General features: G+C 35.7%; 1 protein-coding gene across 1 annotated transcript in view; it reads left to right on the plus strand.

Annotated features, from left to right (window-relative positions):
• LOC124606427 (midnolin homolog) overlaps positions 1-7,748 on the plus strand; it is a 248,025-nt gene extending 240,277 nt beyond the window's left edge. The window contains exon 7 of the mRNA XM_047138412.1: positions 4,360-7,748. Coding sequence (XP_046994368.1) covers positions 4,360-4,625 — 266 coding nt within the window. The 3' untranslated portion in view covers positions 4,626-7,748. The remainder of the gene's footprint in view (positions 1-4,359) is intronic.
• The last annotated feature ends 6,588 nt before the right edge of the window (positions 7,749-14,336 follow it).

Here is a 14,336-nt window from a genome sequence, read left to right on the forward strand (position 1 = left end):
CTCGTCTGTTTAGAAAATTTGGGAGCTGTGGAAAGACACACATAGGATGTGTGTCTGGGCATCACGTAACAGGGTGAGAGAAGTACAAAAGATTGCACTGTAGCATATTACTCAAGAGGAACTAGAAGGGAAAAACATTTGTTACATGTATTAAGATGGAACAAAATTCAAAAACATTGAGACAAATAGTTTGTAGTGATCAGCACATAGAAGCATGTGCTTGTGATTAATATAAAAAAAATGGTTCCTCTAATCATAACAATATATAGGCCCCATTGAGAAATACTGAACTGAACTGTTAATAGCAATTTAAGATTCCTTACTATGCTAGCTGTCGGACAGCAGAAGGCAGTTAATACCTGGTGATTGTCAATGTACATTTTCCAAATGATTCTGATAAGAAATATGATCTAGAAACCTCGGATCCTAAGATTTGGTCTCAACAAATAGCTTTTTGCCACAGGTAGATACAGAAGGTAGCCCCTAACTGATAATGTTTCCTTTGATGAAGCTCAAAGCAAGGACAAAACTATATGTCCGGTAACAAATTGTATGTCTCGGCTTGATGCACAGTTATGTGGTATAAACAAGATAATGCTTTATAAAATTAACACCTTTCTTGGAAAATTAATTGGATTAATTGAATCTGGAACAAATGTTTTTAAAAACACTTTATGGGAGATGACATGGGATGAGATGGGATGAGATTTATAATTAACCAAATACTGGCACAAAATTTAGTTTATTCCAAGATAAACTTCTATCATTAGGTGAAAATAACTTTCCACATAAGATAATCAGAAAGGGCATTAAACAGACATATGGAAAAACATCCAACACATGGATAACTAGAGGGATTAAAATATCTTGTGAAAAGAAAAGGAATTTGCATGTGTTCACAAGAACAAATGAAGATCCTGTAATACTAGCCCACTACAAAAACTACCCTAAATTACAAAAAATTAAGGACCATGCACACTGCCAAAAAATCAGTAATTCTAACTAGTTAAAGCTATATTCAATGTAGCGAAATGACAGGACAACTGACCAAAGACTATAACATACATATTTACTTGAATGGAAGGGCTACAAATGAGGATTCACAGGTAGGGACTGTGATTAAAAGCTATAGTACAAAATAAAGGGACAAAAAGTTAAAGCAAAATCACAGCAGTATATTAAAAAAGCAACTCCTGTAAAATTAAATCCCATGAATGTATCACTAACTTCTCCCTTTGAAATTATGGAAATTATATATTCTCTAAAAAAAAAAAAGCTAACATGGTTTTGACGGTGTTCCCTACAGAATACTAAAGAATAGTTTCCATATGATAAGCACTGTCTCATCTGAAGTATGTAACGAATCACTTACTCCACAAATTTTTCCAGAGATTGAAATATGTCATTGTTAAACGTGCCTGTAAGCAAGGTGATAGAAAATATCTCATTAATTATGATGTATTTAACTACCGACATTATTTTTCCAAACTTTTTGAGAAGGTGATGTATTCTAGTGCCCCTCCCAAGCAAAAATACCCTCAGTAATCAGTTTGGATTTCAGAAGAGTTTTTCTACTGACAATTCTATTTACACTTATTTGAGAAATTTCACAAGGATTGCGTAACAAAATAGCAATAGTATTGGCTATGACTTAACTATGGCATTGAATAGTGAGAACCATACTATCCTGTTAGATAAACTGAGGGTTATGATATTGATGGTACAGTCAACCAATGGACAATTTCATACCTAACCAAAAGCATGCAGAAAGTGTATTTAATCATTCAAAAAGTGTAATGAGGATAGATTTGTCTAAGCAGAAATTCCCCCCCCCCCCCCCCCCCCCCCCCCCCCAAAAAAAAGACTCTATATTACTTAGGCCACTATTTTTTCCATCCAATGTACAACAAGCAGAATTAGTTCTTTTTGCGATGTCACTAGTATTGTAATCAATCAAAGCATACATACAACAGATAAAAGGTAAATAATGTTAACAGGACCATACACTGGTGTTCTGTGAATGGTCTCCCTACATTGTGGAGATACAAATTTGCTTGTTCCCATCTAAAGGTAGAGGTACGACAACAAAGAAAAGTGTAAAACGTGGTGAGGAAATAATAAATAAATGTGGAAACTTAAAAATTCTTAGGTACTGATAAGACTTTAAATTGGAGAAAGCACATTCCAGAAGTTCTAAAACAACTTACTTCAGCCACATTTGGTCTTCAAATTGTTACAAATGTTGGAGGCACAAATCAGTAAATTAACATATTTAGGATATTACCATTCAATGTCATATGGAATTGTGTTCTGGGATAACTCAATTTTAAGAAAGTCAGTCAGTCCTCATTGCCTAAAAATATGCTGTAAGAATATTCTGTGACAATCACCTAAGATCATCCGCAGACATCTGTTTGAGTTGGGCATTTTGACTACTGCTTCTCGATATATTTATTACCTCATGAAGTTGGATGTAAATAATCCACTGCACTTCAAAAGAAACAATGATGTACATAATCACAATACCAGAAAAAGATATTCATTGCTCCACATTAAGATTGTCTTTAGCACAAAAATAGGTACACAGTGCTGCAACCAAATCTTTTGCTCATGTACCCCGATACACAATGTGCATTCTAAAGTAAGTGCTGATGACAAAGAAAACAAAAATCATTAAGTATGAAATATTTATTGGAATATTTACATAGGTTCCGTGACTACTTCTCAACATCACACAACAAATGTTAAGGCGTATATCGTAACACTGCACCATCAGTTGTGCTCTCATGTCATAGGAGTCTGCCACTAGCTTCAGGAGCCACGAAGTCGCTTCAATCTGCATTTCAGCATTGTCGTGGGAATATTTTCTTGCCAGCAAAAGCTTCATTAGAGGGAAGAAATGAGGGACTTGGGGGAAGGAATTGCTGTAGGATGGACGGTCAAAGAGTTCCCATCAAAACTGATCACACATTTTATGTGGCGTTGGTTGTATAGTCTTGCATTATCATGCCCAAGTGTAATGTGTTTTGTCAACATCCCACATGTCTTGCCTTGCTTCATACCTAGTGACAACATGGTCTAGAAATTTGCCATCTCCCTCTGTATGCTGCTGCAGGAATGTCAATGCTGTAGTCAGATGTCTGGTTGTATGTTCATTTGTCAGTTGCCTTGACACCTATCCTGCACACACTTTATGAAAAGCGAGCCACCAGGAGACAGTTTCGTTGCAACTTCTTGTCAGACATCTGGGGTAACTGACGAGAGTTCTGAAATTATTAAGCAGGGGATCTGTAAAAATGCATGCCACACCCTTTCCATCAATTCTGGTGTCAGCAGGCCTGGTCAGCAACTACAATCTTGGCCAGTAATATTGATTTGTCCTTTAGCAAATGGCCTGCAAAAAAAAAAATCTGATAACTGCACAAACCTCACAGTTGGTGGGAGACAGTACTGCAGCAGCCATTTTATCCTAGCACTATGTGGTAACCATTGCTGTCGGAAGACTAAAACTGCACTGCATTATTCCCACACATCACAACCTGCTCCTGTGCTTGCGCATTCCTACTGAACTAATCTTGTGATCTCTGTACATGACTGGAACTTATTTTCTGGGTGCACAATGTAAAATGTCTGATAGACAACAAAGTAAAATTTGAAAACAGTGACAAAAGCTTCTCCTCGACAAGTCCTTTCATTTTGTAGAATAATTTCTATTTTTGTAACATTTAAAAAGTGGTGGGTAGGAATTACTCGTGTATATTTTATGTGATTGTAAAATGATTCAGTGCACATCATTATATTTGTTGTGCAAATGCTACAGAGAATGAACTAAAAATACCAATATGGATTAGGGCTATTTCTTGGCGGGTGTTAGGTGACATTAAATGTTCTTCTTCCCATCCAGGCAGTAAGCAATTTGTGTATTGCTCCTAGGAGTCAGTGTGCAGTGATGTATCTTAAAATGATGAAAAATTAGAGGCATTTCTGAAGACTTTTGTAAAGCAGTTGGTTGTTTGAATACTTGAAAGCACCGTTAGAGTGGGAGCCTGTAAAATTACTTGTAGACAGAACAGGTAATAAAGCACAGTTTAAAGTAAATAGTGAATTTTCAATTAGGTAAAAGTTGTATCCTGATAATGGAAAGTCCACAAGGTGACGACAGGCAATGGGTCACCTGTAGATAACTATGCCTCCCGTAATTATGTATCGAGAATACCAAAATGGTTTAGTACTTTACATTTTAGTGTGTGTGAAAATGCATAATTCTTAATTCTATTGTCTTCTTTAAATAATGTAACTTTCTGTGTTAGAAATCTAAAGTAAACAAGTGATCTCATAATGTTGTTCAAACTGTTACAGATGAATCTGCAAACCTTTCTCGAGAGAACCAGGCGACTCGTGGCAAGATGGAACACTTGCGCCTGATCATGGAAGAACGGCGAGCACGCAGACGTGCCAGACGCGAAGCTAGGGCAGCACCCTACACAACTCAGTGGTCTGCCAAGTCTGAGCAGCTGGCCCCACAGTCAGGTGTCGAGCCGATGGATACAACAAATTCTGCAGAGCAGAGTGCCCCGAGTACCACTACTGCAGACGTGGGGCCACCTGAGCCTGTAGTAGCCTGACCTGCAGCAACTGTAGGTGTTCCTGTGTAATGGGACAGGCACTGGTGCCTACCTGAGGAGCTAAAGTCTCTCCAGCTTGCAAAAGTTGGAGGTCAGTCACTCTGGTGTTTCTTGTGCTGCAGCCAATACCACAGAATTTTATGTATTCCGGTAATTTCTTTGGTAGATATTAATGAAACACTCGTCAATGTGCAAGCTTTCAAGTACTCGATAGCCTGTTGTTCAGAGTTAAGACTTAAACACCATTCACTTGTAGGAAGATGTGATTTGTAATGTAATGTGTGTTACATGAAAACTGTGCTGTGAGGTTGTTTTCCTCTCATTTATTCCAAGAAGGCTACACTTTATGTACTGTGCAAGAATGAATTATGTATATTTATTTGCTATTCCTACTGATAGTTTCCTAATAAGTGTGTTCTTAGATTTCTACCTCTGTTATTAAAAGCTCAGAGTTGGGCTGCTGAAGTTTGAAGGACCGAAGTTACTCATTTACTTAATAAGAACATCAGTTTAAAAATAAGTTTCCTCTTTATTTGCCGATGTCTTTGTATGTATTTGCAGATACCTTTATATGGGCCATGCATTTTAGTGTAATAAAAATTGTTAGATTTGCTCTTTCCGGTGAAAACTCCTGGAGGTTAAAAAATGACTAAATGACTAAATGAATAAATGCTGATAAAAAAGAATGTTTATGTAATTTTTTCTTGTGTGTTTATGCATCTGGAGCTTAAATCCATTTCTGTTTGAGTGCTTGAAAAACTGTTGTTCATTATGAAATTCTCTAGCTCCTGGGCAATGTTGTTATATTTCTGTAGTGTAATCTATCTGCTTTGAGATACAGCTGTCTTTTGAGTAACAATTGTTTAAGAAAATATGCAGTTCCTGTGGCAGCAATGAAGGAGTTGTACTGGATGGAACTGAAGCATTATTAAATTTTTTGTAATGCTTGGATTTTGTGTGCATGTATAGCTGCATCCATTAAAAGATTTGCATTAACTTCACATCCTGTAAAATTACTTGTGGAGGAAAAAATAGCAATGAGAGGAAATACGACCATGCTACTGCACTAATAGATCCCTTAGATTTAAAAATAAGAAAAGAAAATGTTGGCATCATTTCAGGATGAAAATGAGGATAGTAAAGCATGTTTAAATCATCGTAATTTGCATGATCGAAGCGCCCCTCTTAAAAGCATTGTTTCAAAAACTTGAGGAAAGCTCAAGCATTGAGGCTGTGTGTGTGTGTGTGTGTGTGTGTGTGTGTGTGTGTGTGTGTGTGTGTGTGTGTGTGTGAGGAAAACCTGTAATAAGAGTTCATGTAAAGTACTTTATTTTTTTTTTCCTTGTGAAGGGAAGAAAGTGATTCAGAAAATGGAGGTTTATTCGTTTCTGTGAATGTCAAGCCCATCGATAGTTTAGTGGAAGCCGCATTCTGTGACTTTCCATATCAATACTAGTTTGTGTCCCAATTAGTTCAAAAGTTCTTGTGGAGTGACTCACTACAGAGAATTTGTTTTAGAAAGTGGAGCAAGATATATTAACAATGTATTATACTGTATAGTGTAATGTATTATATCACTGTAATTGCATTTCTGAAGATGACTGTAGAATGTTTACATATATTGAGTATCAAACAGTCGTATCTTGCATTGTATGTATGTTTTAACTTTGCATTCATATTTCTCGTGCATTGTAAAACAGTTAGTATGAGAGAGATACATATATTCATTATGTTGTTAAATTTGTTTTAGTTTTATGTAATTTCATTTTAAGATGAAGATAGTAATGTACAAATCAGTCCTAAATGCTTTGTTTTAACTTAAATAATTTAACACTTTGTTGAATACAACCAAGACAAAAGAAACTAGATTTTTGTGATGAAATTCAATAAAAATACTTATGGAAGGTGAACTTTTAAACCAACAAAGATTTATTTAATCTGAAAGCTTTTCTGTTAAGACTGTTTGACAGAGGTACATTAAAGTGTGATATATAACAACATATAAACCAGGAGCCCAGTACACTCTAAGCTTTATGTAAACAATATAAAGGAGAGCTTTATCTGTTCAAATTGTAATTCGCTTGCCTTCGTCTAAATATTTATAGTACACTACTCTTCTACACTGGCAAATTGTTTATAATTTGACTGGTAATGTGGTTAAGATTTAAGAAAGTAGTAATGCATGGAATATCAGTTACTGGAAAGATTGGAGAGGTTATTAATGAAAGAACACTCACACATGTAAAACACCAGTACCCCTGCTATATTCTGAGAAAGTTGCAAACATTGCTCAGACTTAAATAGAAAGTCTGTGGTCTTACTCAAATTGTCTACCTCCAGACTTAATCAATAAATATCAGGAAGAGAGGTAAATCAGTAGATTTGTCAAATCATAGATAAAGTTAAGTTGAATTTCACCATAAATTTAAGTTTCTTTAAAAATTTAAAACTGCATGTGCTTTCATGTATCATGAAAGTAATGCTTCACAGCTGCATAGTAAGAAAAAAATATGTATATTAGTATGGAATTCAGAATAATTCTGGTGTAGATGAGTGGAAGCTTTCTTCACTCGTTACTTGGGTTTCTCTAGCTTGTAGTGAAATACATCTAACATCTGTAGAGCATTGTAGTCATGGAATCAAATTCATACACAATCGCATTTTAAGAATGGTTGTTCAAGTAGGGTAACAAATAGTGTAATGGTTATTGGCATTTAGTTCCTGGAAATAATTTTCTTTAATTTTGTAAATAAATCAGTTCAAGTGACAAATCACTTTAGTTGCTTAAAGTGAGAGATACTGGCCGTTTTCATGTCATACATTATTATAGCTACTATTATTTGTGAATGAAGTTCAGTGACCAGTTCACATATTAAAATGAAAGAAATTGTGAGAATTGTGCTGTGATTTCTTTTTAGTCTGGAATAAATCAACCATATAATCCCATTTAGCAGTTAAAGGATATATGTGCCGAAGTGGAAACTGGACGATGTTGTGTTCAAAGGTCATGTAGAAGTAAGGCATATTTTTACGATAATAAATTATGGAGATAACTTACACTGCAAGGCAATTGTTCTTCACTTTACGTCGATTAGAGTAAATAAATTTTGTTCTTCCTGGTTTCTTCTCTATTTTATTTTCTTACCAATTCTTCCTTAAAATGCTTCTGAAATTTATATGGAAAACTATAAATCTAAATTTCTAGACTAATGCCCTTGGAAAGACACATTTGTCATAGATGTGAAATATTTAAATTATTTTGGAAGGAAAAATGTTTTATTTGGGTTAATGCCGAATGACTGACTCCATCTGGTAGATGTACAGAAAGAGTTTTATCTGAGAAGTGTGTTTTCCATAAATCAAGAGACACATTACTGAATATGTTGTGTTAATGTCAATGTGGAAAGCATTTGTGACATGCACATCATTCCGTGGTGATAATAGGACACAGTTACTCTGCTAATTCCTTAACTGTTGAATTATTAATAAAATTTGGGTTAACTGACTTGTTAGCTCATGGTAAAATATTTTATCATTTCAAATTAAATTTTTATTATTAGCTAGCAGCTGAAAACCAATTAAATAATAAATACTGTGTTGTGGAATATTACTCAAGTGTCCTGAGTTTTTAATTTGAAATGATGAAATATTTTACTATGAGCTAACAAAAGTCAGTTAACATAAATTTTAATAATAAATTTTGACAATAAATTTTAATAATTATTAATAATAATTAATAATTAGTAGAGTAACTGTGTCCTTTCATCACCACAGAATGATGTGCATGCCACAAATGCTTTCCATACTTCCATTAACATGACACATTCCGTAATTGTCCTCTTGATTTATGGAAAACACACTTCTTGGATAAAACTTCCTTCACATTTACCAGATGGAATCAGTCATTCCGCGTCAACCCAAATAAAACAGTTTGCTCCATACAGTCCGATAGTTTAAGAACTGTTTCTGGAAAGCTTAGTTACTCTTGAGGAATAATGGACAGTAATTAATGTTGATGACACATGACATGACTGTAAAATAACAGAATTGTGGTGTAGTCGGTAAACACTAACTTGGTTTTTTAGGGAGTAGTAGTTAGGAGCCATGGAACAAAAGTGCGATTATTCACTATTGCCGTTTGGATATGTGTACTAGAGGTAATCTCATCAATGGTATGGCATTTGGAAGGTAAGAGTTGACGTAGTCTTCATAATTTGTCATGTTGTAAGAATGACAGAGAAGACATTAGTTTCCAGTGAAACACTTTTGCTACACACAGTGCAGTATGCCACTTTTCCAAGATAAACTTAAACAAAAAAGTATGCTTTATTAATTGTAACTGAAGGAGCACACCTCCTTCAAACATGGTTGTATGGTACACATACATACCTCACTTAACTAAATTAAAATTGTTCTTTTAAATGGACTATGTGAATGAAACCAATGATACAGAAGACTTGAGTTTAACAATAAGTTGCTTGCTCACTTCAAAGAAGAGAAATGGAAATTACTAATTATAAGAGAAACCTCGCAGTTGTTTCTTTTATTATCTGGGAGTAATAAAATTTCAGTTTATACATTTTAGAATCCCAACCATTTTTAATTACATAATTTTCATTTAAAATGCATAGACAATCAAATGAAATTAAACGGCCATGGAAGCGATCCTCTATTAGTTATGAAATATGAATATGGCTCAGCAGTATGTTGAATTCTGCCATTTACTATACAGCATGTAGTGTGCTGAACCCTGTCCAGTGTGTTTACTAGAGTACTACTTCTTACTGTTGTGTGTAGCCTCATTTCACAAAGGCTGTAGAATGTGTCTTATGAATTTTACTCAGTAGCTGGTTGTCTGATGTTTCCATTGATGACTTAATGGAAAGTAGCTTAACAAAAAATCTGAAATTAATCAGAAGTATGTCAGTGTTGATACCAGAACAAACATTCTTGAAAGTTATAACTGCTGCATAGGGCTATAGCTGCCTTTTTTAAATAAAAAAAAGAGCAGGATGCTGAGCATCAAATGAAGCAGCTTCAAAATTCGCCTGGCAGTGGCCACACTAAAAAGCGTATATGGCCGCTTCCTTCAATGCGGCATGTTCTGCCATCCAAAGATGTGAATGTGGGCCATGTGTGGCTCAGTAGCATTTCAGACCTGTCGGGCAGCCCTTTTGAAAAGTGTGGAGGAGCAATTGCGAGGTTAGTTGTTGTGTTCCTTTCTTTTGTTTGTGGGTATCATTGTCGAATATACACTAACGTGCTGATATTTAAAAGACGTCCAGAGGTAGGCATATTTGAAACGGTGACTTTGTTCACAAAATGCAAGTTGTTTTCCATATGAAAACACGATGAAATACAAACAATACTTTATTGCTATATTGTGTAATCAAGTAACGATCACTTTTAATGTTGTGTACAGCAATGTTTTACCGCTGGCCGAGTCATGTTTTGCAATTGCTTCACCTGTGGGTACCAATGCCCAAGTTGATCATTACTGTCGTGTAGTTAATATTACGTTGAAGGATGGATATTTTTATTACAGAGATGTTTGCGTTCAATGGGGAAGTGCCAGGAAAAAAGCAAGTGAGCACGGCTGCAGCAACTACTTTTCTAGAGGATGTACGAGAGACAAATGACGATGCCATGATATGGAGCTGAGGAAAGAAGCGCCTTAGAAATGTAGATAAATGGCTTTGTAACGTTTGGAAAGAACGGAGAGCTCTAGGTCAAGAGTATGCCAACCGTAAGGGTAACCGTGTACCTCGAAAGGAATTGCAGACCACAAGCGATTGTTTGTGCCGGTACGACTGCCACAATAACATCGATGAAGAACAGTAGGAACAAAAGTGTACAATGAGTTTCATAATTTAGGCAGCTATGATCTGCAGTTGGCTTTCCTATTTACCATGATTAAAGTTGTTGATAATGCATGGTCTTATGTAGGTCAGCAACATTTATGCATGGAGAAGACAAAAATAGTATTGCTCAATTCAAATGGGTCTGAAACTAGTCTGCAAAAGATTCTTGTAGAATATTTTAGCCGTATCTGCCAGAAGAATTGACAGGATGCTCAAGAATAAAGGGGAAAAAGCAACCCCACCTAGTAATGGTAGAGGTAAAAGTGAACCTGGTAATAAAACACCGCCCCACAAGTTGATGTAATAAAACGTTTCATAGAAAAATTTCTGGCTTCAGAAAGCCATTATGCGAATCATAAGAATAATGGTAGAAATGATTTAGAACCAGGTTTAAATTTATCAATCATGTTTTCACTGTACTGTGCAGAGAAGCAAATGCCCGTTTCTCATTTTATTTTCCACAAATTTTTTTATGAAAACTGCAATTTGTCATTTCACCAGTGCCTGACTCTTGTCGAACATGCGATGCTTTGCAGGTAAAAAACAGCTGTCGATAATAAGGAGAGAATCGATGTACATGTAGAATGGAATTAATTGCAGAACGTGAATTCCATCAGTAAAAGGCTGAGTATGTACAGGCAGGTTTACAGAGATGCTTTGCTTAGCAAATCAGATGGTAACATTAGTGATATTTGATCTGATGAAAACTTTTGTCTCCACCAGTCATCTCAACTGGAGTCTGCTATAACAAATGTCAGTTGTGGACATATTGCTTCAGAATCCACAATATGCACAATGATGATGCATACATGTTTCCATGGAATGAATTCATTGCGTCGAGAGGGCCCCAAGAAATTGGTTCTTGTTTGCTGTATTTCATACAGTTTTGTCAGGACTGTAAAACTAATTATGTACTCTGATCAGAGTGGAGGTGAAAATACCAACATCAAAGTTGGTGTACTGTGCCAATACATTGTAAGCAGCTCAGAGTTCTCTGTGAAAGAAATAGGCCATAAGTTTTTAGTTAGCGGACACTTGTACCTGCCCTGTGATCAGGATTCTGGCTTGGTTCAGAAACAAAAAAAGGATTTTCCTAATATTTACCTTCCTGAACACTGGAATGTAGTTGTAGTAGTAGTAGTAGTAGTAGTAGTAGTAGTGAGTGCCATAAAAGGAATTCATTCAAGGTAATCATGATGAATGTGGAATGTTTCTTTCTCAACAAAACTACTAAAGGAACATCACATATCGAAAAATATCTTCTGGCAATTGTAAATTACAATGGTTGTGGTTTGAAGCAACCAGTGGATAAAAAATATGGTATAAATACTTCAACCAAAGCAAAGAGCCGTTTCAAGAAATTGATGCGGCCAAACGAACATCAACATGCATCAACAATCTCGAACTGTCTAATGGACATGTAATTACAGAGGCAAAAAAGGATGATCTGCTCAGTTTGCTTCTGTATGCACCCCCACTTAATCATTTCTACAAAAATTTAAAAGTGTCTCCAAGTGAAAGTTACATGTAATCTGTACAGTGCATAATAATAATAATAATAATAATAATAATAATAATAATAATAAATCAACAACTTGCCATACAACATAAACTAATAAAACAATACGTTCCCACATCCAAGTATGCACCACAAAATGTACTGGAGAATGATGTTTATACAGGAGAAAAAATTGAAAAATACATCCAACTGGCTGAGGAAGTCAAGGACATGTGGCATCAGGATAAAGTTGACATTATACCAATTATACTATCAACTACAGGAGTCGTACCGCACAATATCCAGCAGTACATCAACGCAATGCAGCTACATCCAAACATATGTACAACTACAGAAATCTGTAATTGATACATGTTAAATTACCTGAAAGTTCCTAAATGCAATGTAACATATACCGTACAGTTAAAAGGAAGTCACGCTTGATCAAGGTCCATCACTTTCCAGTTTTAACCAGACATAACGTCTGAGACAGGAAAGAGAGAGAAAAAATAATAATAATAATTATTATTATTATATTATTATATCACATATAATCTCATGGACTTTGTACAGCATGAATAATCAGCATACTAACGGATGTGTCATTGAGAATCTTAAACTACTCGGAGTGAAAAATGGAGTAACCCACAACAAAACTGCTAATATTCTAATATATAATTAACATTTTTAATGTATCAATGTCAAAATATTGTTCTATAAACTCAGTTACATTTCATGCATGTTAAAAGGCTGCAATGCATCACAGAAAAACGTTCTTTGTGAGCCCTTATTATTAGGCCTGTTTCCCCCATCTTGACTTCCCCAGTGTTAGTTCACTTGTGCTCTCAGTGTCTCGTACATGTCCCACCTTAGCACCATGGCAACCGTCGGTGTAGCCAACATTTGATTTGGGTAGGGAGGGGGGTGGCGTGGCATGTTCAATGGATGGTCTTTGTAATGCACTAGACTTTTAACGGAATACAAAATGGCAGTAATATACCATTCCAACATTCACATACAGTGAACTAGGAGACCACAGAAATCGTCGCTGCTTTAACATTTTGGAGGTAGGGGGTGTTGAACCACCAAAACTGAACCCCTGCTCTCTGCTATGGCTATGCAACCACCACCATGTTACTGTGACAACCATTACCAAGACAACTAAAATCGAAGGACATATTAATGCTAAGATATCATCATGATCTTTAGACTTCAGCCAATAGGCAAATTATCTACTGTTCTTTAGATAGGTTATTTAATAAGGATTTTTACTGAATTATCTATATGCAATGATGCTGTAAGTTCTGATTTGACAATTTTCTTTTTAGATTATGCATTTCATAAGGGCTGTGCAATATATGTTTACAAAAGAGGCTACATTTGCTTCACCATTTCATTTTTTATAAAATTTAAAATTGTCCAAAGAATGTGGTTATTACAAATCCTAGCATCTTTGCTTATGAATAGGAACCTAAAAAAGCCAATATGCAATACTTACTGTTGGAGAACTGAGTTGTTTGTGATAAATGTAATGTTTTCTGGGTTTTGATTGATCTCCACTTTTGCCAGCCTGATTTTTCAAATTTTTGCAGCAGCAATCCTTAATGCTCTTCCACATTTTTTGCACATCATTTTCTAAAAAAACACTTATTATAGATATTTGTCCTACTTTTATGCCATTACAAATGTTTCATTGTAGCTGCCTTGCAACTGGCAATTCCGTCGGACCTCTACCCAGAGTTTCTACTTGGACGTTCAACAGTTTCAAAGATTATGGTCAGCAATCCGGGAAATAATGCAAGGCCAATATAAGAAACAATTAATTGTTGAAAAGTGGCTGAATATTACTTTGAAGTTTGAAACAAAAAGCTTATTTTCCACTTTGTGTGGAATGTATTGATAGGCATTTTAGTATTTTTCAATAGTTTTAATGGCAGTAACTGAAGCAATTTACACCTTCAGATTTACAGATGTCGGGGCCTTTGGACACGAAGGAGATTCAAATGTCCTGGAAAGTACTGATTTTGGCAAGAAACTCTATTCTGACAACTTACCGTTACCACAACCAGCCCTCTTACCAAACGATACATCTGGTCGATTAGACGTGTGTTTGTGGCAGACGAAGCCTTTGCTCTGTGTGAAAAATCTTCTAGGACCATATCCTGCTAAGGAACAGAATAACTATTGTTATAGAGTGCCAGGTTGTATATGGGAAGTGCACTTGGTATTTTAGCCAATAAATGGCATGTATTCCTCTGTCTGTCTGTCTGTCTGTCTGTCTGTCTGTTGGTATCGATTTGGTTGACATCATGAAGGCCACTTAGGTACTGCACAGCTTTATGGGAGAAAACA

This window comes from Schistocerca americana, chromosome 1 (genome assembly GCF_021461395.2).
Source record: "Schistocerca americana isolate TAMUIC-IGC-003095 chromosome 1, iqSchAmer2.1, whole genome shotgun sequence".
In the NCBI taxonomy this organism is placed as follows: Eukaryota; Metazoa; Arthropoda; class Insecta; order Orthoptera; family Acrididae; genus Schistocerca; species Schistocerca americana.